Source organism: Triturus cristatus, chromosome 7 (genome assembly GCF_964204655.1).
Source record: "Triturus cristatus chromosome 7, aTriCri1.1, whole genome shotgun sequence".
NCBI classification, from domain to species: Eukaryota; Metazoa; Chordata; class Amphibia; order Caudata; family Salamandridae; genus Triturus; species Triturus cristatus.
Genome location: NC_140590.1, coordinates 1,717,110,683 through 1,717,138,475, shown reverse-complemented (window position 1 = coordinate 1,717,138,475; position 27,793 = coordinate 1,717,110,683). Strand labels below are relative to the sequence as shown.

The 27,793-nt window shown below is 45.4% G+C and overlaps 1 protein-coding gene and 1 long non-coding RNA gene across 2 annotated transcripts in view; one reads left to right on the top strand and one right to left on the bottom strand.

The window, feature by feature from the left end:
- The window catches only part of LOC146812870 (alpha-2-macroglobulin-like protein 1), a 227,443-nt gene that overhangs the window by 152,115 nt on the left and 47,535 nt on the right, over positions 1-27,793 (bottom strand). Inside the window, exons 9-15 of the mRNA XM_085619944.1 lie at positions 26,345-26,459; positions 25,901-26,010; positions 24,018-24,182; positions 16,974-17,204; positions 16,224-16,287; positions 15,843-15,988; positions 2,568-2,717 (exon numbers count right to left, since the gene is read on the bottom strand). Coding sequence (XP_085476070.1) covers positions 2,568-2,717; positions 15,843-15,988; positions 16,224-16,287; positions 16,974-17,204; positions 24,018-24,182; positions 25,901-26,010; positions 26,345-26,459 — 981 coding nt within the window. The remainder of the gene's footprint in view (positions 1-2,567; positions 2,718-15,842; positions 15,989-16,223; positions 16,288-16,973; positions 17,205-24,017; positions 24,183-25,900; positions 26,011-26,344; positions 26,460-27,793) is intronic.
- Positions 1-27,793, top strand: part of LOC146812871 (uncharacterized) — a 70,609-nt gene that overhangs the window by 7,496 nt on the left and 35,320 nt on the right. The gene's annotated exons all lie outside the window — the stretch shown is intronic.

Genomic DNA, 27,793 nt, shown 5'->3' with positions numbered 1-27,793 from the left:
ACACCCTTTGGTATTTCTTGGGGCGTCCGCGTGCCGTGTAAAAAAACTTTTCCTGTGCCGCACACCAGTCCACACCTTTTCGCCACTTTCCCAGAGCTGGTGGATCGGGACAAAGCCATGCTGCCGCTATATCGCGCTTGGCAACTATCATTGCTGTGTTAAAAAAGGGCTTGTCACTCCGGGACCCGTCCAGCCCATCTGTTATCCCCAGTAATGAGTATTCGCGGATCGTGGGGAACTGTCCACCCCAAAACCTCCGTAAGTTCCCCCTCAATGGCCCCCCAGAAAGCTGCCAGCCGGGGCAGGTCCAAACCACGTGAAAAAAATTAGCTGGGGCCTGGCCACACCTAGCGTAGGACACATAATCCTAACTTTACTACTACTACTAAATGCCTTTTGTGTATACCGAAAGCAGGAAAGTTAGGATTTTGTCTCAGATTACTTTTGTGAATTGGGCCCATTGTCTGTACCATGTATTTTGTGTAAGTTCCTCTTTGTAATCATCAAGTTGCAAAGAGCAATGTTGTCCGTTGCCAGGCTGTTTGGAAAACAATAATATTCTTGACCAGATGCAGGCCGGATTCAGACTAAACCACACATTTTCAGCTTTGATTATCTTAATTTTGCCTTAAACAGCAATTTGCTGATAATGCTGTTATCTTTCTGGATTTTTATGCCCTCTCCCAACCATTCACTTTCATCAATTCAGGGAACTGGGACGAATTGTTCCAAACTGGCTTTAAAATATAGGACCCAAGCTTTCACCTTGGAGAATCCCAGATCCCCCTCTAAGGATACAAAAACAAGCACCAGTTCCTTCTATCAGAACCCTGCTGATGAGAATTAATGTTAGACCTTCAGCCGTGATCATTAGTTCCTTTGAGTTTGAATTCTATCCATAGGTGAACAATACCAGCTTGATCTTTCGAGCTGAGGGCAGGGCCTCAGTTGAAACTGTCCAGGGGAGCTTTCAGTGTTCTTTAATGGACATATCCAAATGATTAAAAGAGTAGGAGTTACGGTGCAATAAAGAGGTCCTAGTAGCTTGCAGTAAAAACTACCTTTTGTCCAATCATTGGAGGACTACTATAAAAAGTTTGCCTCTGCCAGCTGAGGAGATGGTGAAAGAGGTTGAGACTTTATCAATTGTAGTATGACTTTAAAGCCTCCAACTAATCAATCAACAGCTTCATGCATTGAGGTTTCCAAGGAAACTGTTGCCTGTGCAACTTATGGATTTATTGGACTATGGCAAGTCTCTGTAGGTTGGTCTGCCTCAATCCCTGACCCGGATCCTGCAGACAATACAGTTTTGCAGCCAGATTAGTTCTGGGCATTGGGAGAGTGGACACAGTGGCCCATCATTTAACCAATCTTCATTGACCGCCCTTTGCGGAACATGTTTTGTTTTAAATGCGTGTGCATTGCACAGAGAGCATTCCATGATCAAGGTCCCCACTTCCTGCAGTTCTGACTTCTGATGTGTGCACCTTCAGGTAATCCAAAATCTGTAGCTGCTAATTTGTCCAGCATATTTTGTTGCAGCTGAGCAGATGGATGGATTTTTGTTTGCAACTTCTTTGTCAGATAAGGAGTGAATACAGTCATGCAAAATTTAGGAGACAGTTTAATATTTGGCCCATACTTTTCATCTTGACCAGCAGCCTGTAGAGTTAGTTTGGCATATCTGTGACTCACTAGCTCCACCATAACTCTCTGGGTCACTGTTTGTGCATACTAAAAAATAAAAATCAATATAAATACATATTGCATAACCAATTTTTTGTGTGTTTTATATACACTTTGCACAGAGTGCTGAAGGGACTCATGGAACTGACTAAACTGAATGGTGACTTTTTAATCTAATTGACTGCTGTGCTAAAAGAGGAGAATGGATGGGAGTGATGAAAGATGAAAGGGATGTCAGATTAAGGGAACATATAAAATTATAGATGGGTAACTGAATAACAGCAATGCTTTTCCCTGAGGGATTTTGAGTGACATCAAATAGACAACAAAAGTGAGGCTTTTATTGTCTGTGATATCACTTAGAACATACAACTGTCAAGTGCTTGGAAAGCACTCTAGGTACTGACCACAGACCAAATGAGTGACTCTTACTTGATAACAGAGAAATGTCTGCTGTGATGTGCAGGTGGAAATATGGAATCAAGCATCCTGTCAGTCTTTTTTTGGTGCTTTTCAACTCTCCTGGTGGAAATTAGGAAATATTTGATGGTCAATTTGGCAAATAAACCATTTCCTGCTATAATACAATATAAAATAGAGACCTGGAGTTGTCTTCTAGCCTGAAAACTAGTGAGAATGCATCCTTTTGTTCCTCTGAGATGTGGGATCCTGCTCAATAGCTTTCTTGAGTAAAGGAATCATGAGCCATTCTAAATGCAAGTGTCTCAACACCTTCAGAGGGATGGAGGGCGGAGAAGAATGGAATTCCATGGTGACCTCAACCCTATGCCTATAATCTGCACATGGCCTCTTTTCTGTCTTCAGTATCTTCTGTTGACAATGCCAACAGGTTGGGCTGGAGCAGCAGCATTACTCACCTTTTCACTTGTGAGCTCCTCCTCGGGTTTCATCAGTACCGTGCTCTTATCCACAGCATGGACAGCGCATAGAGAGCCGGCAGCCGAGTGCAGGTGAAGGGAGATATCAGCCCCAGGTAATGCCTCTTCTTGAGAGAATCCCAAGGTCACCTACAAAAACCCAACACAGAAGTCAAGAGGCGTCTCTTTGCCACCGCATAAAATAGAAACACGACAAATTAGATTCTCAATACTCTTGTGCATGGACAATCAACCTGAGTATTTTCAAACTATTATTTATGCATAATATTTATAATAAACACTATTTCAATATGTATTCCCCAATGCTGCTGTTTAGGGCTTCCAAAAATAACTAAAAAGGTAGTACTATCAACCAAGTTCACACTACTGTGGAGATACCTTGATCCTTCACTGGGGTTTACAGGTGGAGCATCATGGAAAGGGCATTCTTTCCACCTACCATCCGGACCCACTTCAATCCTACTGTTTCTTCCTTGACTTGAGAGCCCATTTCCCTTTCCTCTCCCTCCCACCCTTTCTAAGCAGATCTCAGCAGACCTCTGGTTCTTTTGCATGGCAATGATTGGCCTGAAAATGGTCCTGTCCTCCCAGCAAGACATTTTTCCTGGTACCTCCAAGGATATCTTTATGCAAGTGTCCAAAAAAGGCTGAAATAAACTAAGCTTGACTGCCTGGTTGACCAAAGAAGATCTTGTTGACCAGGGAAAGCCTCTGGGCCTCTCCTGCACCAGACTGCAACCCAGGACTCCATTGTACATCTCCCATCCCAACACATACAAAGAAAATGTACACTTAGACTTGACCACACCTACTATTTTACCAACTAAGGACAAGAGCATCAGTTTCACAGTTGAGCAAAGGCTGCTTAACTGAGGTGGAACCTTCAGCATAGATAAGTCCGCATTGGCTGTCCTCATTGTTTACTGCAGTCTGAAGCCAAGTCAACAAGCTACCCTGTAAACTCTTTTAAGATTGACCGACTCTCAATGTGATGAGCTGACAAAGTACAGTTCACTGAGAAAGCAAGCTCTGTAGGATGTGGTCAACAGTGGAGGTATGTTCGCTAGGACTCATGAAAAGGCAGATGGCCACTAGCCTGCCAGACAGGCAGCAGATCGAGCTTCAGTACCTTAGGCATCTGTAAGAGAAGCGCCCTTTAACAGTGTCATGATATGACTTTTTCTCCATGTGCAATTCGTCAAAACCACAAAAAGGAATGGGTTTTGAAACACCTCCCCTAAAGAACCCTTCCCATACCTATGCAGGTGTCTGATCCTAGCCAACCTTTTAAATGAGAGTGCCTGCAAGGATTTGGAAAGCTTTCTGAAGAGTCTGGATGCTGAGCCTTTATTGGCAGGGTCCTCTACCCCCTTATTGTCATGAACACTGCCTGAGTTGGTGAGTGGTCAGTTGCAACCTCCGGTGGCTAGGCACTGCCTTCTGTTTGCTTGCATCTGTCTGGGCTGCTCTATTGAAACATGGAGCAGGGATCACCACTGCTGCACTAAGGTCTTCTCCAAATGAGAATATGGCATGAGTCTTCACTGCCTCACTGGAAGTGTCAGGAAAGAAGTGATGGTGATGGGGCTAGAGTGCATTCATGGACATGGAAGCTTGTGATACCTTTGGAAGCTGCCAGTGTCTTGGACTGAAATGCCCAAATAGGCATGCCTGGATACCGGGTACCGTGGAAACTGGCAATATCTCTTCCAGATCATGTGAAACTGCCAACCTCTTTTTTTTTGGTGCATTTGGATACTGGTAATACTTGTTAGCAGGCACATGAAAATGGGCATTCTTGTTAATGGGTGCCTATTATTGACCATAACTGATATTGGTGAAATGTTCAGTTGCTATCACAAGGCTCTTAAAATCTTATCATCCAAAATACCAGGCATGTGGTAAGTGCAATGACCAAACTGCAGCCTTTTGAACACCTGTTGTGCGCGTATTCAATATTTAGCAAGTGCAATACTGCAATTCTGGGCACACTGAACTTCCCACAACTGAGATTGAGCAAATGAGGCGTGCAATATCTAACACTGAGCCTGTGGAAAGTATTGCTTGAGATTTGCCTGACTGGGAATGTTGTTTAAAAAAAAATATTTGACTGGAATAATGTAGGCCTCCTTCTTTAAACCGCTAATGATTTGACTAATGTTGTTTGTCCTGCAGTGGTGCGGCACGAGTCCTGTTGAAAGCAAAGAAATGCAAAAGAAATTCATCCTATCACTGTTGTTTGGGTAGAAAAATATAACAGTTAGGGTAAAGTGGGCCATTTAGGCCTCTGGGTCTTTCAGCCACTGCGCCTTATGCACCATTGATAGTTGATTCCCCCCCCCCACACCCCCAGTGTGCCAAGGTATGTGTTAGTTAATCAGAATATCTCTCATGCAGGTGGGCCATTTCATCCATTTCAAGGGAGTTTGCAAAGGTTTGCCTTGCATGATCCCAACTTGTATCTGGTTTGCATGTAAAATAGAAATGACTTTCCTAGCACACTGCAAGAGAAGATGCAAATATTTGTCCTCTGCCATAGCCATGAGCAGGGGACCCCACTGGGGGCATGGGGTGTTCTGATCTCACCAGGGTGATTCACACAGCAACAAATTGCCCAACAATACCCAAACTACACCACTGTTCCTTCTGCATGGACTGCCAGTCAAAGAAAGGAATGCACTGGAAGGACTTGCTGTTTGAGAGGGGTACAGGCTGGTCAGGCATCTTCAGAAACTTCTGTTTAGTGCCATCTTTATGTTGCAAAGAAAGGAGGAGAGGACTGTGCTGCTGACCAGCTGTTGTGGTGCTGGTTTTACTTGTGTTTTGGGTGGAGGTTTGCCCTGCTGTGGTGCTAGTTTAACTTGTGCTGTGGGTTAACCCTGTTGTGGTGCTGGTTTAATGTGTTTTGTGGTTGGAGGTTTGCCTTGTTGTGGTGCTGGTTTTACTTGTGTTGTGGTTGTAGGTTTGCCCTGTTGTGGTGCTGGTTTTACTTGTGCTGTGGGTGTGGGTTAACTCTGTTGTGGTGCTGGATTTCTGTGTTTCATGGTTGGAGTTTTGCCCCGTTGTGGTGCTGGTTTTACTTGTGTTGTGGGTGGAGATTTGCCCCGCTGTGGTGCTGGTTTTACTTGTGCTGTGCGTGTGGATTAACCCTGTTGTGGTGCTGGTTTTATGTGTTTTGTGGTTGGAGGTTTGCCCTGTTGTGGTGCTGGTTTTACTTGTGCTGTGGTTGGAGGTTTGCCCTGTTGTGGTGCTGGTTTTACTTGTGCTGTGGGGTGGGTTAACCCTGTTGTGATACTGGTTTTATGTGTTTTGTGGTTGTAGGTTTGCCCTGTTGTGGTGCTGGTTTTATTTGTGCTGTGGGTTAACCCTGTTGTGGTGCTGGTTTTATGTGTTTTGTCGTTGGCGTTTTGCCCCGTTGTCCTGCTGGTTTTACTTGTGTTGTCGGTGGAGGTTTGCCCCACTGTGGTGCTGGTTTTACTTCTGTTGTGGGTGCAGGTTTGCCCTGTTGTACGGCTGATTTTACTTGTGTTGTGGGTGGTGGTTTGCCCTGTTGAGGTGCTGGTTTTACTTGTGTTGTGGGTGGAGGTTTGCTCTGTTGAGGTACTGGCTTTACTTGTGTTGTGGGTGGAGGTTTGCCCTGTTGAGGTACTGGTTTTACTTGTTTTGTGGGTGGAGGTTGGCCTTTCTGAAATGGAAGAGTAACTAAGGGCATGATTTACTGTTTGGCGGACAGGACTCTATTACAAACATGATCGATATCACGTCCGCCTTATTACAAGTGTACTACATGCTTAATTACAAGTGTAGTACGTCCAAATGCACTTGTAATAAGACGGAAGGGCTATCCGCCAGTCTAAATCAGGCCTCAAGTGATTGTTCTATTTGCTTATTTACCAAACAAAAGAAGATACTTGGGAGTGGATGGCTTGGGAAGCGATGTGCTCCAGCTCAGAGTGCACCACTTTGTGTTCCACTTTGAAGCTGTAATGCCAAAGGCTGACAATGATGGGCACAAACTTGTTTTGCTCCCATTTGTCTTTATTTTGATACTAAGTAGAAAATAACCTAATTGCAGTGCTCAGTCATCATTGCCCCAATAATAGTGACTATTTGCATAAAGGAACAGGAACAATATTTAATTAAGGCAACTGATTGAGCCCTTGAATTAATTGCTTGCTGACGATATTTGTGCATGATCAGAATGCCATAAGTTCAATTAGTGGAAGGACTGACTCTCAGCTTCATACTTGTCAATGTTGATTAACTGAGTATCCATGAATTTGACCATAATGAAACCTGTTATGGCAGGTGTATCATGATGGAATTAGTACTTTTAACATCACTTGTCTTAAAGTAGTCCCTAATGCTGAAATACAAAAGACTGGGAGAGGCATCATTACAAGAACAAAAGTTCGTAAGGTTCAAATCCCACAAAGGATGCACGAAAGCGATGACAGAAATGGCGAGTCTTTCACTTTTTGGTTTTGTAGATCCTTTTATTCTTTATTAAACATACAACAGCCAACGCATTTCACCCTCGCGGGCTTCTTCAGGGCGAAGAAATAGTTCACACAATCCACGAACTGTATTCCATGTGATGTGAACCCATGTCGAACGGCACTTTCACAAAATGCTTTAATCTTAACCGCAGAGTCTGCAAACACGTTTTTGTTCCAAATGCAATGGTCCTTAATTACTGTTGGACTTGGCCCTTTTTGCAGGGTCATCCCTAAACTTTTTGCCTTCCTCCTGTATTTTTTCTGACCTGTTGTTGGCTGTTCTATGACTCTGGGCACTTTACCACTGCTGATCAGTGCTAAAGTGCATATGCTCTCCCTACTGTAAAATGTATATTTTGGTTGGATTCCATGATTGGCTTATTTGGTTTACTGTCAGACCCGAGTAAAGTGCACCAGGAGTGCCCAGGGCTTGTAAATACGAATGCTGCTGGTGGGCTGCTGTGGGTGGCATTGGTTGTGCCACCCACAGAAGTGGCCTAGTAAAATGTGTCTAAGGTCTGCCATTGCAGAACCTGCGTGCAGTCTGGTACGGTCATGCTGACTGGGCAAGTTCACCCACTTAACTTCATATTAGTCACCCCTATGGTAGGCCCAAGGGCAGGGTGCATTGTAAGCATAAGGTAGGACAAGCCCTGATGTGTGTGCCATGTCCTAATAGTGAATTACAGCCATTTTCGTTTTTCACTATTGCAAGGCTACCTGTTACCATAGGCCAGAATGGGCTGTTAGAATTGTTACATCCTATGATCCTAACAGACCCAGGGAACATGGTAGAAATTCAAGTTTAGTATGCCTGAACTCAGAATAATAAAATACATCTTTTAGTAAAGTTTATTTTAATATTCTGTGTTTGCGAATACCACTTTTAGAAAGTTGGTATTTGCTTGCCTAACCATTTCAACCCACCTCTGCTATGATGTGTATCTGCCTGTCTGGTTTGTGTGAGTGACAGGGCTGGGGAAACCCAGAGGGGCAGGGCTAGGTAGCCTGGTGGTGAATAGAGAGATTGACAGCCAGATGGGTGGGAGGTGTACACCTGGACTCTAAATAGGGCTGTGTTCTGCCACCACAATGCTGGCTCCACCCCCTGTGGAGCAGCTGATGTCTCTACCCTGCACTCTGAATGGAAAGTCAGAGTCATGTCAACAAAGTGCTCAGGAACTGGTTTGGACTGGGCAAAGCCCCCTCTACCCCAGAGGAACAAAGGAATTAGGGGTATAAGTATTGGGACCCTGCTCCCAAGAAATTAGATCCTGCTTGACAAGAAGAACCTCTGCCTGAGGAGAAGGAACCGGGAAAGCTGTAAGTAGGAATACTGTCCCTGACCTGGGGGATTGGCCTGCAGTGGTTGCCGTGCTGCTGAAAGGAGAGGAGAAAGACTACAAAGACTTTATTTCAACTTGTGCTTAAAAGATCTCTAAGGGCTTGTGCTGTGCTTGCCCCCTGAACGAAGTCCCAGGACCAGTGGACTTCACCCCCCAGCTCCCCAGAGTTCTTTGGAAGTGCCTGCTGCTGTTGTTGGGCCTTCTGAGGGACTGCGTGTCGCAAGGAGCTGGAAGCGCGACTCGAGAAGGAGAAGCGTGCCGCCGTCGGAGCTGTTGTCGTCGCATCTCGCAAAGGGTATTGCCGCTGCAGCATTGCATCGAGCGGAAGCGTCTCGCATCATTCAGGAAGTGTCTCGCAATGCCGAAGAAGTGTCGCCATCGCAGCCATCGTAGCTGACGCATTGCACCGCATCAAGAGAAGTCTCACCTCGAGGAAGAAGCGTGTCGCCATCCCAGCCATCGTAGTTGTCGCATTGCACCGCATCAAGAAAAGCGCCTTACATCCACGGAGAAGCGTGCCGCCGTCGGAGCTGCTGTTGTCGCATCGCATAAAGGGATGTCGCCGCTGCAGCATCGCATCGAGCGGAAGCGTCTCGCAAACGTCGGAGAAGAGTGCCGCTGCCAAGGCCGCTGTCGTCGCATCACGTAAAGGGTGACACCGCTGCAGCCGACGCATCGAGTCGAGTCTTCTCACAACATCGGAGAAGCATAACGCATCTGGAAGATCTTCACATCTTTATTTCTTTGCACCAAAAACTTCATTGCATCAACATCATTGCAACACTTTCGTTGCCCTGCGTGTCGCATCTAAAAGGTACATTGACTTAAAGTGTTGCATTTAAGAACTTAAGAGAACTAAGCAACCTTCTACCAACTAAAGTACCCGTAATGTGTATTTTTGTCGTTTAATGGTCTTGTGGTAACTCTATATAAAGAATCCTTATTTTTAATATAAAACCTGTGTGGTGTCCATTTGTAGTGTTGTCACTTGGTTACTGTATGTGTTCACAAATGCTTAACCTATAACGCTCTGAGATAAGCCTTGTCTGCTCGCGCCAAGCTACCTAGAGGGTGAGCAGGGGTTATTTTAGGAGTGTAACCCCTTACTCTGACTAGAGGAATGGTTCCCTGCTTGTCACAAGTACCTACCTGTGCCAATCAGAGAACCCGGATTCTAACATTGGTGGCAACGGTGGGATTCTGGAATTGCATTTCTGACTTATGTACAGTAATTGGTGGACACTACTTAGTGAGTGCAGACCTTAAACGCAACCAATACCTGTGGTAGATTTCTTTTTGGGACTTTCTATTTTTGAGTACTGCCAAGCTTAACCATGGTGGAGAAAGCAGCATCCATAGTCTCTGTGAATACTGAATTTGAATGGGAAGAAGAGAAATTGGATAGCTACACTGCCAAGCAGCTGAAATTCTTCTGCAAGAAATTTAATGTTTCTGCTACTGGATGTAAAAACAAGGCAGAGTTCTACAAGGCGCTGAGGGCCTGGGTAGAAGCAAGGAATGCCACTGATAATGATAATGCAGAGGAGCAGCTGGAGGGGCCAGTGGGTCCAAGAGGAAGGAGGACCCCTTCCCCTGCCGGTAGCAGTGTTTCTGGTAAAAGTCTATCTCCAGAGGAGCTGGCAGATAGAAGAGAGTGTAGGATGCACGAAATGGAGCTGACCAAGCTCAAGTTAAAAGGGCAGTTAGAATTGGAATGGCAAATTAGAAAGTTAGCCCTAGAGGAAAAGAAAATGGAAATGGAGCATGAGTTGATTATGAGGAAGCTTGACTTAGAGCTCGAGAGGCTTGAGACCATGAGTGTCTCAGCCCAGCAAGAAGAAATGTGTGTAGCTCAGAGATTGAGCTTTGCTGAGTGGGCAGAGGAATCCAGCTCAGATGGTGGCAGCAATATTGAATTTTCTAGTGCTGAGAGAGTAGTACACCCACCCAGAGATGTGGCGCCTGACTTGAAGGAGGGGGTTAACATACACCAGGAGGTTCAAGGACATGAGGTAGCTCCAGTAGTGTGCAGTGTCCCTGAGAGGAATAGGGTATCTGGCGCAGGGGTTCATGGTCCTAGTGGTGGGAGGGACACTCTCCTGACTCTAGATGAGAGGTGCAGGGAGAGGGGTTCCCCCAAATTTGAAGTCCTGGTATGTGAGTGTGAAGACCGCCCAGAAGAGTGTGGGTTGTGTAACAGAGACAGTCAGATCCTGTCTTGCCAGTCTCAGGAGAGTGGTGTGGAGTACGTGTGCGAGGCACTGGATGGTGAGGTGAAGGATAGTTTGGTCAACCCTGCTAGGGGGCTGTGTGATCCTCTTATGGGAGAGCATATTGTAAGTCCCTGTTTTCCAGAGCTATGCCAACACCTGTCGGAGAGTGAGTTCTCTGACCGCAGGGAGCTCACATTGGAGGCAGACCTTTTGGTGGAGTCCCAAGGGTCTGGAAAAGCCTTGGGGAGTGATCCCAAGATGAGTGGTTCAGGTATCTTCAAACCCAGTTTGGTGGAAGTGGCTCAGAGCCGCCCAACTAGGTCCTGTAGTAGTGAGAGGGGTGTGGGGCCTCACGTCCTATCTTTAAGGGGAAGGAGTGAGAATGGGTTATGTCCCGGGAGTGTCCAACCTCAGTCTCAGAGCCTGGATGGTTCTTTAAGGGAACACCAGGTGGGGAGCCTAGTCTGTCCTGAGGGGCAGCCCATTGTGCGGGACCCCCTAGTGTCTGGTGAACGGGGAGTGTCTGTAAGCAGGCCTCCATCAGTTCTGGTGTCTGGCAGTACCGCTCCAGTTGGGAGGGGGCAGAAGTCCAGAGTGAGGGGTGAGAGGGGGAAGGAGTCCCCAGTAGAAGAACCAGTGGGTCAGGGGCCAGCCAGAAGGGCTGCGTCCCCAGTGAATGACCATGGTGACACCACTTCTGTCCTGGGGGATCTTCGCGCACTGTCAGGTGGACAGGGGTTGGGAGATCTGCGCCAGGCAGACTGTCACACGACACAGGAGTTATGTGTCACCCTCAGGGGGGGCATGCGTGCTCCCCGCGAAGTCCTGGTTAACCCTGGGCGCGACACTACGCTTCGCCCACGTAGTGTACGTAGCGCTGCCTGCTTCGCAGTTTTCGAAGTAGGCGAAGCAGGCAGCGCCTACGTACACTACGTGGGCGAAGCGTAGCTGCCTGCCGCCCACCACCCGCCTCCCGCCCGCCGTACTTTTAAAAGGTAAAATACATTTGTAATAAAGCAAATTAGGCACTCACCTGACGCGCGGCGTCTCCCGGGGCTCCCTCTTCCTGTTTTTCAATTTTCCTGACAAATGCGCATGCGCGGACGCCCGCGCATGCGCATTTCTCGCAAGAAATGCGCATGCGCGGGCGTCCGCGCATGCGCATTTGTCAGGAAAATTGAAAAACAGGAAGAGGGAGCCCCGGGAGACGCCGCGCGTTGGGTAAGTGCCTTTAATTTGCTTTATTACAAATTCATTTTATCTTTTAAAAGTAGGGTGGGTGGGTGGCAGGTGGCGCGTAGTGGGGCTACGCGAAGCGCGTAGTGTGCGTAGATTTGGGCACACTACGTGCTGCTTCACGTAGCCCCACTACGCTCACTACGCCCACCCTTAGTCCTGGTGCGCCAGGCGAGCGTTCAACCGCATGGGTTGGTCCCAGGGCTGGGAAGCCAGGTTCAGGTGTTGTCTTACCTGGAGGGTGGGACAACTGTAATCAGTGTCCTGACCCATGTTGCTTCTAGGGGTACCACGCCAGTTGGGAGTGTGCAGTACTCTGGAAGGGGGTGCAGAGGGAGGGAGTCCTCGCCTCTGACCCCGGCTCAACTGAAGGGTTTAGACCCTAGGTTGGAGGGCCAGGTTCAGGGTGTCCCCCCTGACCTGGACGCCCAGTTGCAGGATAGAACCCCTGAACTGGTGGGCGAATTGCGCAGGACACCTGCCACAGGTGCTCTGGCAATTCTGGAAGGGGGTACCACTACAAGTGGGAGGGTACAGAGCCCCAAGGAGGAGGACCGGGTGTGGGAGAGGCCACCCCAGTCTTTGGTCCAGCCGCCGGGTACGGGCCTGGGGCTGGTGGGTCAGTGCCAGGATGTCATACCTGACCTGACAGGAGGGAGAATTGACAAAGGTTGCCAAGCACCTGGGGCTACTGCCCCCCGCTCCCTGGCGCCACAGAGGTTTGAGAGCCCTGAGAGGCATATGGCCTGGGTCTCATCCCTGACTACTGTCAGTGGCCACTGTAGCATTTTGCTGTCTGTCTGTTGGGACACACCTGTGAGCCAGTTAAGGTTAGGTGCTGCACAGGGGGTGTCCACAGGTGAGGAGAAGGGTTCCCCATGGATTGGCTTGGTGGGCCCCGAGAGTATGGACAGAGGGATTCCAATAGGTTCAGATTGGCGTAGAACTGGAGTCTGCCCCTGCAGTTGCGGGCCAGGTCCTTGTTCTATCGCCCCAAGCAGGGAAGACCATCACGGTGGTGATTGGTCTGCCCTGCGTTTTGGCTGGAAGGGGGTAGTATTGGACTTGGCCCTTTTTGCAGGGTCATCCCTAAACTTTTTGCCTTCCTCCTGTATTTTTTCTGACCTGTTGTTGGCTGTTCTATGACTCTGGGCACTTTACCACTGCTGATCAGTGCTAAAGTGCATATGCTCTCCCTACTGTTAAATGTATATGTTGGTTGGATTCCATGATTGGCTTATTTGGTTTACTGTCAGGCCCCAGTAAAGTGCACCAGGAGTGCCCAGGGCTTGTAAATACGAATGCTGCTGGTGGGCTTGCAGCACTGGTTGTGCCACCCACAGAAGCGGCCTAGTAAAATGTGTCTAAGGTCTACCATTGCAGAACCTGCATGCAGTTTGGTACTGTCATGCTGACTGGGCAAGTGCACCCACTTCCCAGTCCCTAAACCTTCCTTTAACTTCATATTAGTCACCCCTATGGCAGGCCCAAGGGCAGGGTGCATTGTAAGCATAAGGTAGGACAAGCCCTGATGTGTGTGGCATGTCCTAATAGTGAATTACAGCCATTTTCGTTTTTCATTATTGCAAGGCTACCTGTTCCCATAGGCCAGAATGGGCTGTTAGAATTGTTACATCTTATGATCCTAACAGACCCAGGGAGCATGGTAGAAATTCGAGTTTAGTATGCCTGAACTCAGAATAATAAAATACATCTTTTAGTAAAGTTTATTTTAATATTCTGTGTTTGCGAATACCACTTTTAGAAAGTTGGTATTTGCTTGCCTAACCATTTCAGCCCGCCTCTGCTATGATGTGTATCTGCCTGTCTGGTTTGTGTGAGTGACAGGGCTGGAGAAACCCAGAGGGGCAGGGCTAGGTAGCCTGGTGGTGAATAGAGAGATTGACAGCCAGATGGGTGGGAGGAGTACACCTGGACTCTGAATAGGGCTGTTCTCTGCCACCACACTGCTGGCTCCACCCCCTGTGAAGCGGCTGATGTCTCTGCCCTGCACTCTGAATGGAAAGTCAGAGTCATGTCAACAAAGTGCTCAGGAACTGGTTTGGACTGGGCAAAGGCCCCTCTACCCCAGAGGAACAAAGGAATTAGGGGTGTAAGTATTGGGACCCTGCTCCCAAGAAATTAGATCCTGCTTGACAAGAAGAACCTCTGCCTGAGGAGAAGGAACTGGGAAAGCTGTAAGGAGGAGTACTGTCCCTGACCTGGGGGATTGGCCTGCAGTGGTTGCCTTGCTGCTGAAAGGAGAGCAGAAAGACTACAAAGACTTTATTTCGACTTGTGCTTAAAAGATCTCCAAGGGCTTGTGCTGAGCTTGCCCCTTGAACGAAGTCCCAGGACCAGTGGACTTCAGCCCCCAGCTCCCCAGAGTTCTTTGGAAGTGCCTGCTGCTGTTCTGAGGGACTGCGTGTCGCAAGGAGCTGGAAGCGCGACTCAAGAAGGAGAAGCGTGCGCCGTCGGAGCTGTTGTCGTCGCATCTCGCAAAGGGTGTCGCCGCTGCAGCATCGCATCGAGCGGAAGCGTCTCACATCATTCCGGAAGTGTCTTGCAATGCCGAAGAAGCGTATCGCAATCGCAGCCATCGTAGCTGACGCATTGCACCGCATCAAGAGAAGAGTCTCGCCTCGAGGAAGAAGCGTGTCGCCATCGCAGCCATCGTAGTTGTCACATTGCACCGCATCAAGAAAAGCGCCTTGCATCCACGGAGAAGCGCGCCGCCGTCGGAGCTGCTGTCATCGCATCGCGTAAAGGGGTGACGCTGCTGCAGCCGACGCATCGAGTCGAGTCTTCTCACAACATCGGAGAAGCGTAACGCATATGGAAGATCGTCACGTCTTTATTTCTTTGCACCAAAAATGTCATCGCATCAACATCGTTGCAACACTTTAGTTGCCCTGCGTGTCGCATCTAAAAGGTACATTGACTTAAAGTGTCGCATTTAAGAACTTAAGAGAACTAAGCAACCTTCTACCAACTAAAGTAACCGTATTGTGTATTTTTGTCGTTTAATGGTCTTGTGGTAACTCTATATAAAGAATCCTTATTTTTAATATAAAACCTGTGTGGTGTCCATTTGTAGTGTTGTCACTTGGTTACTGTATGTGTTCACAAATGCTTAACCTATAACGCTCTGAGATAAGCCGTGTCTGCTCGCGCCAAGCTACCTAGAGGGTGAGCAGGGGTTATTTTAGGAGTGTAACTCCTTACCCTGACTAGAGGAAAGGTTCCCTGCTTGTCACAAGTACCTACCTGTGCCAATCAGAGAACCCATATTCTAACAATTACTGTCCCATTCCATGTATGAGGTATTATGTGCTCAATCGCCGGCTTATTTTCACGGCCATCGGGTGGAATCGTATCACTTCGAATCTTTCAGGAAAGAGTCCCTAATGCTTTGCAATGCAAGCATTTTATTGGAAGCGGAAGGATTCATTTAAGTAGCCAAAGCATCATGTGAGCGAGACATACTCCAATTGGCTGAGCCGAGACATGATTTGACAATCATAACTAAAAGAGGCTAATACAAGAAACGATGGGTTGAAAGTGAGGTACCAAAGGCCATGGTATGCATACTAAAAGACAGTGAGTCTCTTTGAGAAGTGTGCTGTAAAAGATAGACCTAAAATATCCTAGACACTGATGTAAGTGAGGATAGAGTTAAGAATAACAGACCTCGGGTGAGACTGCATCTACAAGTGCTTTGACCACACAAACCCCCCCTTTCCCCTCTCCCCCCACCACAGTTTAGGAAAGGCTATAGATGACATCACAAAGAAGGTAGACTCTGTAGGTCACCTCCTCTCATCACACGTCAACTCAATTGTTTTTAAAGTTTCTGTTTCGATAAGATGATTTTTTGCCAGGTTTTATAAAGTGTGGTTAAGATATCTACTAAATTACTAACATTTATTGTGTTGTGTAGGAAAGACACTGAGTGCTCACCTCATTCTTGAAGCACTTCACTACATTGAGATTAGTTGTGGCAGCAGTGACCTCGCCGTCCTCGAACATGGTGAAGATCAACACCTTGGCCAATGGCGCAAACTCTGTGCTTATAGGAAGTTCAAGGGAAAAGGTGCCCTTAAGAACTGCGATGAGGGGCGAGATCAGGAAAAGAGAAGGTGGTGGTTAGATGGTACATCTTCAGTCTAGAGATAATCATGGGAGACAATGAGCTATGCACAAAGAGGAGAAGTGCATAGATCTGTTCAATAAGGAGCTTTTTATCGCTATCGAGTCAGGAAGCTGTGGGGTCAGAGCAGGAAGGAAGCTGTGCAGAGATCACAACAGTGAAGAAACAGAGTAAAGGACCACAATACCTACCATGCTCTTTGTCAACTGCTATCTTCTTAGTTCCTTCATGAATGATTCCTCCTTTGGATGAAACCTGGGGGAGGGATTGAACCAGTCAGCATCGGTGTCCTGGTAGCGAGAGCCATGATGCAGGTTACTGATGAGCCCAGGACTATGCTTCTAAGCCAACAGACACATGCACATATGTCCATTAGCTAACTCTCACAAGGTCTCATGACTTTGACTATTCAAGCTGTCATTTGTGAGGTTTAAAGGATAAACAGGTGGTCCTTACCAGACCTGCAACCTTCTCAGGCCCTCATACTCTACAAGCCCTACAGTGCACCTTGCATTATGGGGCCCTTGGACATCTAGTGGATATTGGGAATGTTGAATTGGATGGAGGGAGGAGACAATGAAGCAGCAGTCTGTGCTTTTTAGCTGAGATATTGAATGAACCACATAGCAATTAAGATAGCAGTGTCCCCTAGTAGCTAGTCAGGGTATGACATTGGTTAAGGACCTTTGGGTGAAGACAAGCACTGAAGAAATAAAATGAAGCCTAGTAATCTGTGTATCACTAGCAGTGTTACTAGATGTGGAATCAGGGTTTAGCTCCCACAACTCACAGAAAGACAGGGAATTGTGTGGGCTACCACCGCTACAGTGTATATCTTCAGCTTTGTGGATCCTATTCCTTTATAAAACCACAATCTCCCCATGTCAACCTCATCCCTCAATTCAACCCCATTTCCTCAAATCTATTTCCCAGGACATTACCAGGTAGAACAGCTCCATATGTTCTGCGTGCTCATGCAGCTGGTTTCGCTGGATGATGTAGTCCACTTGCAAGTCCTGCGTGTGACCGCAGGGCAGCTCTCCTTGTGCAGAGTGTATCTTCAGGAAGCTCTTACTCTTAGAGTAGAAGGGTTTCAGCCGTATGTGGGCATCCTGATAGCGGGGCACCACTTTCCCATACTCCCAATGTTGCTGCTCGAGCTTGAAGCTCCCCTGCATAGAACAGAAGTATAAAATTATTTAGATACTTAACATCTCTGCACTTTGCGAATATGTAGGATCTACCAGTGATCCACTTAAGTGGACGGCACTATGTACTACACTGCTGGGACTTCCAATGCCTTGCAACAGATGCAATGTAAGATGCAGTTTCCTACATCTGCAAAGCAGGGACAGGCTCTCCTACCTGGTCAGATGCGGAACATCTCTAATTTAAACCAGTGAAAGCATTGACACACACATTTTAGTCCTCTGCCAAACCTATAGATACCTGCTATAAGTGCACAAAGCTACTCAATGTCCACTAGGTGGTAATACTGTGCACAGAGTCCAGGTGTTCTGCAAAACTGTACAGGGCTCAATATGAAACCCAAAGTGCTCTATTAGTGGAAGTGTGGGTGAGCAGCCTGAGGCCTAATGCAGAGGAGTGTAAGACATTTATTGCACAACAGTGATCAATAATGGACACACGTTTCAAGAAGGAGATCCAGATCAATTTTAGAAAAATATACTTTGTTTGTATTTTATTTTAAGACCAAGATCTTCGTGAGAAGGTAAGTATGTTTTTTTAATTAAAAATACTTTTCACTTCCAAAAATCGATCCTTAGAAACTTTTCAACACAGTCCAATCTTATCCTATGGAGAACAATATATTGCGGTTAAACAGGTAAATATCAAACTTACAGTCCCAGGTTGCAAAGGTCAAAATCGGAGTTCAGCCCAATGCTTTCCAATGGAGACAGGGGGTGCCTAGAGCCACACTGTATACAGGTAAGTAGATCAGTTGCAGGGGCCAAGCTTTCAAAGCATCACCAAACATGCAGCACCAGTGGCACAGGGGCGGCCGGGTGCATGGTGCCAATTCGACGTCAGAGGCCCAATGCTTTTCAATAGGGATTCTTCTTCTGGCAAAGAGGCTGCAGGCGTGGCACCGTAGGTCGCAAGAGGAAGACCAACGACAGCAGAGGTAAGTTGGGATGTATGGGGTCATAGGGGCACCATTGGTTCAGCTCACCAAGGCCCAGGGGCTTTGGGTGCAGGGGTGCCTTTTGACTTTGAAGCCTTCTTACTGGAGCCGGTCGCAGTCGGCGGGAGCCTCTGGATTCACAATACAGGCACATTTGTTGAGAGCGGGAGAGGTCAGACAACACTGGATATGAGGTCAGGATCGCCGGAGGACTTCACTGCACAGGTGAACCACTCATACTCGGGCCGTGGGCGTCAGATGCAGAGTGAGCACGAGACGCGGATCCACCAGGATCCGGAGTAATTGGAGTAGGTTTCTTCAGGACAGGTCCGCTGTCCATGGGAGATTGAAGTCTTTTTTGAAGGCAGCAGTCCTCCCAGGCCTTCAGATGTTGCTGGTTGCAAGACAGGTTGTAAGACCACAGAAGCTGGAGACAGGCCGTCTTCAGTCTTCTCTGCAGGTCGTCTTCTTTGTTCTAAGCCCAGGTGGGTAACTACACCCGCCAGCGGAGGTTGCGAGTTTTGCATACTCCCCGTTCCATTGCGAACACGGAGTTCAGGCAAATCTACGACTCCTTACAGAGCGTAGTTAGCCGGCCCCTCTACCCTCCCAAAGTAACTAAAAAGGCACTTACCTGCCCTGTGGCTGCCGCCTCCTCGACACGGCCACTCTCCTACCTCCTCCTCACCGTCCATCTTCACTGATAAGTTGATAACCCCTACGTTGTACATATTGCGAGTGTGCATGCGCACACGCAAGACGTACAATGTAGTGGTTATTAGTGAAGAAGGACAGCGAGCAGGAGGCGGGAGAGCGGCCATGTTGAGGAGGAGGCAGCCACGGGGCAGGTAAGTGCCTTTTTAATTACTTTGGGAGGGCGCGGAGTGAAGTTCCACGGGGTTGCTTTCCAACGCCGTGAAACTTTGCGTAGAGACACTACGCCGGCTCCGCCCAGGGTTACTTTTTTCTTAGGTTGTCACAGATCTAGTTTCTAGGTTTGGGGGAGCCATATAAATACTACATTTAGGAGGTGTTTAAGAGCAGTAGCAGATAGGGCCAATGGGCACCTTATCTGGGGTGACTACACCCTCTATTATGCCACCCTCCTGTGGGAGGGAGGCATTGACCTAGTCCGGATTGGAGGGGTCTTCCCATCTTTAAAATGGAGGGGTTTAAAAGTTGTGCTCTTCCCCACCTGAGGGGTGGGATTGGCAGAGGTGGGCACACCTTCTGTTCTTTTGAATCTTTCCTGCGAATTGTTCCACCCAAAATGGGGATGTAAACCAGGGACTGCCATCTGCTGCTAGCAGCAGAGGAGGAGAGTCGCTTTACAAAGGCGGCAGGCCTTTAAAGCTTCCGCACTGCCCATCCTGGGGGAGGAGATATGACACCTCTCCCAAGGATGTGCATTGTTTCTGGTTCCAGAGAGCAGGGGCTTTATATACCCAGGGGTCCAGAAATATATCTGGTGGTGGCTGGCTGGCTGCCTACATCCAGTCGGAGACCACACCAGGGTTGGTAGGGTTTGAGGGGGCACCTCTTAGGCACTCTCTGAGTACATGCTACAGTAAATCCCATACTGGGATCAATGGGGATTTATTGTAAGTAGTAGTGTGGTACCAAACACTCCTGGGTTCAGTGAAACCATCATGGTGCTGTGGAACTCGAGTCGTTGAGTTCCTAGCCAATGTACTCTCTATGGCTTCCCCGGCACATTCAATATTAGGAAAATGGGCCTCAATATTGTAAGGACATATCTGCTCACGCAGATATGCCCTCACCTGTGGTATAGTGCACCCTGCCTTAGGGCTGTGGGGCCTGCCAGAGGGGTGACTTACCTATGCCCGTAGGCACTGCTGGTTGGAAAGACACCCAGACAGGGTGCCATGTCAACTTTGTCGTTTTCTCCTTCACAGGTCCAGGGGACCCTCTTCAGCTCCCAGGCCCTAGGTACCCAGGGTACCATTTACTAGGGACTTACAGAGGATAGAAGTACCAATTGGGAGTTTGTTTTTAGGGAAGAAGCACTGGCACAAGGGACCTGATTTGCAGGAGCCCTGAGCACTTCATTTGGAACCACATCAAAACTAGGCAAAAACTGGGGGGCTAACCATGCAAAAGAGGCACTTTCTCCCACATGTCATTTTGAAAGCAGAGATTTGGGAAGCATCTCACTCTACACAAGCACTTTAATGCCTTAAAAGAAATAACTTGCCTCAAAGCTTTTACTATCACTTCTGAATTTCCTAACAGTTGCTCTAACACTGTACAGAATTATGTTCAATACAAGACAGACCTGTTTTGGAGGTGGACCCCTAATCTTGAAATATAATATAGTATAATATAATATAATATAATATAATATAATATAATATAATATAATATAATATAATATAATATAATATAATATAATATAATACAATATAGTAGAGTATAGTATAATATAGTGTAATATAATATAACATGATATAGTATAGTATAATATACAATAGTATGATATAATATGATATACATATGGCTTCTCAAGAGCAGTGGTGAACTATCTTCATCTTTAGAGAGATCCTCTTGTTTGGAACCCTCTCAACCATGAAGTCCTTAAACCCTGCTTTTTGTAAGGGTGTTGCTCAGTTGTGAGTAGCATCAAAGTATTGAGGGTAATGCTTCAATAATATGAGGCATGGAGCGCGGAAATGGTATAATCGGTGACCGTCAGGGAAACGAATCAGCTAGACGGCAAGGCGCTATTACTGGCATTTGTTTGCTGCAAACTGTTTGCATATTATTGAAGCATTACCCTCAATACTTTGATGCTACTCACAACTCAGAAACGGACATTGTCTCTTTAAAAGAGACCTCCACTGCTAATTACAGCCTTACTGAAGGTCACGGTCTAATACATAACACCATGCCTCAAAGTGGTTCCTGAAGCACCACCTTCATCCTTGGACACTACTCACAACTAAGACTTGGGCCTACAGTAATCCTGTTACTGTGAACAACAACTGAAGCCAAGCTGTGGCTTTTGTATAAAGGGAATTAAGTATCCTTGCCATCATTGAGAAGTACCCAGAAAATTATTAAGAAGGACTTCTACTATTCGGGCACCCTCATTGGGTTGCTCGTCCCCAGAATCTTTGTCCTGAAGAGACCTCATACCCTGAGAGGGTCGAAACGTCGTGGACTATTAAAAAGGGAGAGCCCCAACAAATCATATAGTTGTCCTTGAAGAACTGATTGTATTACATCTCCAATTGGCTCCTCTTTTATTTGCCAATAACCACCGCCACAAGTTTTCCAATAGCACCAAATATATTTCACTGGTTTGGTTATGGTCATTTCACTAGGGTTCACAAATCACTTTCAAATGTGAAAATGTATATAATGTAAATACACAGACAGCAAATATTTTATGCCATTTTGTATGTGAAATACTGCTTTGCAAAATAAATAACACTCACTTTGGCTGATGTGGGGACTACAAAACATTTTGTTCTGTGGGCCTTTATCGTAAAACTTTGTTAAAATATTGGTATGCCTTATTGAGTTAAGGTCTGATTCTGTATCTGTCTGTTCTGTTTGAGTCAAGCAGGGCATTCTAATTGCTGCAAAAATGAATAATTTCTATTAAAAATGAGTTCCTTGTGAACATTGCTTCTGCTTATTAGCAATACCTGGTTCGCAAGGACATATGGATCGCTCTTGTTTGTTTGTGAGAAATACAAATTCTTAACAGCATTGCATAACACAACATTAGTACAACTTGCTCAAAACAGCTAATCAAATGAGCCATGTATAGCTACTGCTCTTCATTCATCCAAATTACCTTTGATATCCGTTTTGCTGTACCTGCAACTGTAATTGAAAAGGGGGAATTCATTTGATATTGGGGACTCGCGTATGGGAGTCTCACAATGTTGAAAATAAATCCTCATCAAGTAGAGCGTTATAAGAGGGAAGAAGCTGTGCATTAGAGGCATGTTAAATTGTTTATTGCATATAAGGCTTGCAAAATGCATTCAAGGAAAATGTGATGACTATAGCACAGCTACAGCAATGTACAACATTTCATTGTGCTGGTAAACATCATTGGTAAAGATGATACAATGTGCTTACAGATACATTTATGTAATTTCAATTTGGAGAGTAGAAAATACTTCTGTCAGTATTTTTTTTTTTAACTTTGCAACCATGGCAATGGGTGCTGGTGCAGAGTTTTGAAAAATCACGTTTTTATTCGAAAATTAAACGCCTTTCCTAGAAATAAGTTTAGAGAAGATGATCGATGAATTTGGAAAGTTTATTACCTTCCCAAAATCTTGTTTGTGCCAATTTAATCACACACCACTAAGTAAGACAAAGTTAGTGACACACCTATTTTTTGTAGATGTTTTGGTTTATATTTATGGCAAAAAGGGGAACTCTGCTTGAAAAATACCAAATGCGAAATCTACAATTTTGGAAGGCAATATATATCTTAGAAAGTTTAAATCAAATACCAATAAAAGTTGTGCAACTGCCAATGACAGAAAGAAGCCCTACATTTCTGAAACTTTTTGTTTGCTCTTTAGGTGAATATTACTAAAACTGTGTGAAGTAATATTAAGAGCACGGTTCTTCACTATTCAAAATTATGAATGTATCAGTGTCTCTTGCGGGCATAAAATGAGATTTAAAATGATCTCTGACAAAATTATATTTTTTGTTAAATTGCGAGGACATTTCTGCAAAGGTGTCAAAGTTGTAGATATAGCTTACTTTTATTAACATAGGGAATGCAAACAAACGATCAGGCTGTCTTCCCCAGATATAGTCACTTTTATAGCACTTCTACTTGACCTTATACAGAGAAAACTAACACAGTGACCTCTAATGTTGAAAGGAAAAGTGACGGTGTGGCAAATTTGCTCCCAGAACTAAGTAGCATGTTTTTGGAGACAAAAATACAAGAATCAGAAGGGGCTGTCCCTGGACCCTGCTTTGGAGTGGTGCCACATTTTAAGTAATGGTGTGTATAGGCGCTTCTTGCATGCAAAATTAAAAAGTATTTGAATTTCTTAATTTGCTGGACTTTCAAAATGTACACCCCTCTGTTACAGTGGGGGGAAAAACTGGTTAGAGGCAACTAAATGATTTAGACATGATGCCATTTATCTAACTCCCAAGTAACTTATCAAACATATCCGTATTTTTGAAATTCTAAAAATCTTCTAAGAAATTTTCAAAACAAGTTAAAAATTGGACTTGTTATTTAAATAATATACATTCTTGAGAGAAATACCAAAGACTCTTGATTGTCTATATATATTTGTCAACCAGATGCAAGGGAAATGATTTTCCTAACCAACAGAAAGCAAGCAAAATGATTTTCCTAAAATCGTGAAGTTCATTTCTCGACTTTTAGGGGGACTGAAACTTGCCGGAGGTTGCAGTTCATGACCTCCTAACATCTGGGTTCTCTTGCCGTTATCACTAAGGTGCAAGTTTGTTGGGGACTGACTACCTCAACTTGTGTGAACTCATTCTAAGGGTGACTCAGAAGGACCAATCAGAGGTATTCTGAGAAGCTAACTCGCACTCAAGTTGACTGAGAAGGACCAATTGAAGATATTCTGGGAGAAGAACTTACCCTTGGGTTGACTGAGAAGGACCAATCAGAGGAATTCAGGAAAAAATAACTTACCCAAAGGTTGACTGAGAAAAACCAATTGGAGGTATTCAGGGAAAACTATTTATCCAACAGTTGACTGAGAAGGACTAACTGGAGGTATTCAGGGAACGGAATGCACCCTCTGATTGACTGAAACAGAGCAATCGGAGGTATTCAGTGAGAAGTACTTACCCTCAGGTTGACTGATGAGGTCCAATCGGAGGTATTCAGGGAAAAGAACACCCTTCCGGAATCATCGGTCTCATATGATTGGTTCAGTCGCTGCGAACCCCACTCACTAAACAGGTAGATGGTCTGACCTTTCATTGGGGTGCCATCAGCACTGGCAAGCTTCATCTGCAACAAGAGAGGGAGATGAGAAAATGGAAAGTGGCTTGAAGAGAAGGGTCGAAGGGATAAAGGTGGGTCTGAGGAATAGAGAATTGCTAGAGGGTAGAACTGTCAGGCGAGAAAGGAGGAAATAATTCAGGTCTAGGAGATGAGGCGATACTGTGTCAGAGAAGGAAAGACAATGTAGGTAGGGCGGTGAAGAAAGTGAGAAGGTGTGTGACCGGATTGAAACACAGGTGAGAGGATAACGAAGGAGATATGTGAGGGCAGAGGGATGGTACCACGTTTGAGAGAATAAAGAAAGGAAGGAGATTAAAAAAGGACAGCACAGAGGGAGAGAACAGGAGAGTGAGAGATGAGACATAAGATGTGGGAAATAAAGAAAAAGGTACTGAGAGGAGAAGAGAGAGGCATTGATAGAGGACGCATGGAAATGGGGATGAGGAGAACATTAGATGTGTAAGAGAGAACATTAGATGTGTGAGAAAGAGAAATGTGTCAGGTGATAGGGAGGGTAAAGATGTGAACAGAACTGAGCAAGAGAAAAATCTTTTTTTCTATTAAAGTTGTCACTGACTATCTGAACTTTGCAATTATATTTCATAACCACGGTCTGCAAAATCCCATTTCTATCTAACTTCCATTCCTGCAAAGGCACTTCAACCATAAAGGTTGTAGTATACACAGTGCCAATGCTGACTGTAGGAAGTGTGCTCCAATAACATGGCATTGCTGCACATGACTGTTCTGTACAAGCAACGTGTGTGTTCAGTCATTGATGTGAAGGGTGCTTTCTCTATGTCCGTTTTAGAATTCAAGACAGCAACACAAATTCAGGGCTCACAGAAAATAGGCCTCATCTCATGACAGGAAGGTTAGGGAGTTACATGCCTCAAACCAGAAAGTACTCAACACATTATGTTCTGAGACCTTTATTGATTAATAGTTCCATTACTGATATTGAAAAAGCACCAAGACTTTTAAAGCATACAGAGCAAAATATTATTTACATTCAAATAGACTTTTTATACTTTTTATAGTTTATACGTTTCTATAAACCTTTTTTCCAAGCAAAATATATTCCTTAAAAGGTGGGATGCAGATATAAGAAAAAAGATGAAGGCATATTTGACATTAGGATGAAGACGGATAGATGAGAGAAGATAAGGATGGAAGATTGGTGGCTAGAGTGTGCAAGAAGAAAGGTGAGATGGGTTTAAGAGACAAATGGGATGGAGACTATTGAGAAGGACAGGTACTTGTATGTGGAAAAGAGAGGTGAAAGAAGTCACAGATGTGAAAAAAGAGGTGAAAGAGATATGTGAGTGGCAGAGAATACAGACACACGAGGGAAGACAGCTGGTGACAGATGTTGATGAGGAGGTAAATGGAGCTGTAAACGCGGACGAGGAAAAAGAGAGAAGCGCTGTGAGTAAAGTGGATGATGAGAGAAAGGTGGGGAAAGAAAGACAGAAGATATAGAGAGATCAGTGAACGGTGATATTATAGAAGGCCAAGAGAAGGTAAAAGGGGTGGAAAATATCTTCAAAGTAGAAAGAGTAAAACAAGTGTTAGAGTGGAAGAAGACACAGATCTGAAATAAGACAGAAGAAAGACAGGTGTCTGAGGAGGAAGAAAGACAACGCAGGAAAGAATGAAACAGTTTGGACAGCTGTGTCGCAAAGACTGCTTCGTCCCGTTCCTCCAGTTGTAGTCCTACATACCCAGCCAGTGTAGGGTATGCCTTTCTTGTAGTAATCATCTGTCCCTTCAAACGTCACAGCTGCAATATCAGAAGCTATCGTACATGACCTGGATCCAGAGAGAGTCACATCTGTAGAGGGCAAGAAGTCAGTCATGAGGAATCACCTGGAAAACCCCTCAAGAAGACACTCAGATGAATCATATATCCCAGGTGTGTTTATTCAATCTAACATGACATTAATCCCAAACTTTTGGCCAATGAAAGTGCCCATGGGCAGCAGAAGATGCTTTTATCGCCGGCAAAGTTATAACTTTCTGCCTAGATGCCCTAGCCAATATATCTACCATCAAACTGAAGCTGTCTAGCTCCTGAATATGAAACCCTTATCAAAACCTTGGTCTACAGATGCGGTGTTCTTCACCTGAGCTTCAGGAGCAGGTTCCTTTCCTGGTCTGCAACTTACCAGTGTCATCTTCAGTCACGGAGCCCTCTACATCGAATGCCATTGTATATGAGCGTTCTTTCATGTTGAAGAAGTCCAGCTCCACTTTCTTAGAAAAGCATCCAGACCTTTCCAGCTGAACAAAAGTCAACATATGAGAAACTATTCAGCTTCAAGAGCTGAGAAGCAAACGTGTTGATTTCATACAGACCATTGATCAAGGGGGTTGTGGAACAATCCCTAAAGTGTCTCAACAATGACTCAGAGAGGGGGAGCAGGCATGCATCAACCTCAGGTAGGAAATTCATAAGCATTGAATGGCTTGTGGAAAATGTAACTGACCGCTAAATATATGTAATAAAAAATATATGTAAGGAAAAGAGACTGGACCCGATTCCCCCCCCCCCCAAAAAAGGGGTAATCTGCACCGCAGGTTACCTATCGCAGGGGGGTGCAGATTTCTAATTTTTTTAATTAATTTTTCTCATAAAAAATTGACTGTTACATACCCTGTAAGCATCTGTTCGTGGCATGTAGTGCTGTAGATTTGCATGCTCTGCATACTCCTGCCATCTAATGTTGGGTCTGGATGTGTGCAAGTTGTTTTTCTTCAAAAAAGACACTCGAGTCACAAGACAAAGTTACTCCTCCTCTCGGTGATATTGCGCATGGGCATCCACTCCATTGTTAGATTGTTTTCCCGAAGTCAGGTGAGAACGGAGTGTGAGTAAGTGTTAGTAAAGAGATGAACATATATCTGATAGTGTATATAGGTACTGCATTGGCCACAGGTGTCAGGAGGAGGGTGAGCGCATGTGAATCTACAGCACAACATGCTACGAATAGATGCTTACAGGGTGATATAATCCATTCAGTGGCATGTGTGGCTGTGGATACACATGTTATGCATAGACTATAAAGCAGTGCCCTTCAGAAAGTGGTGGCTAACCTGTGGGTGTGCAGTTGTTTGTCTAAGGGTACATAGGACAGCATGTCCTACATTTGCCTGTTGGCATGCTAATACATCTACACAATACTGTTTAGTGAAAGTATGTGAGGTTGACCATGTAGCTTCTTTTTCAAATCTCAGATATTGGTATTGCCCAGGAAAGCCGTAGATGCTACTATCTTGCAGGTAGAATGTGCTCTAGGAGGAGTGAGCAAAGTTATTTTAGCTTTGGCCTAACATGTCTGAATGCATTTAATTATCCATCTAGAAATACCTGATTTTGATATGGGCTTTCCTATGTGAGGGGGCGAAAAAGACACTAAGAGGTGCTTGGTTTACGATACTCTTTTAATTCTGTCAATATAATACAATAAAGCTCTTTTAACATCTAGTGTATAAAGGGCCCTGGCTGCAACTGAATCAGATTGCGGAAAGACGACTGGTAATTCAACTGATTGATTTAGTTGAAAAGCAGAAACTAGCTTTGGAAGGAATTTTGGGTTAGTTCGAAGGACTACCCT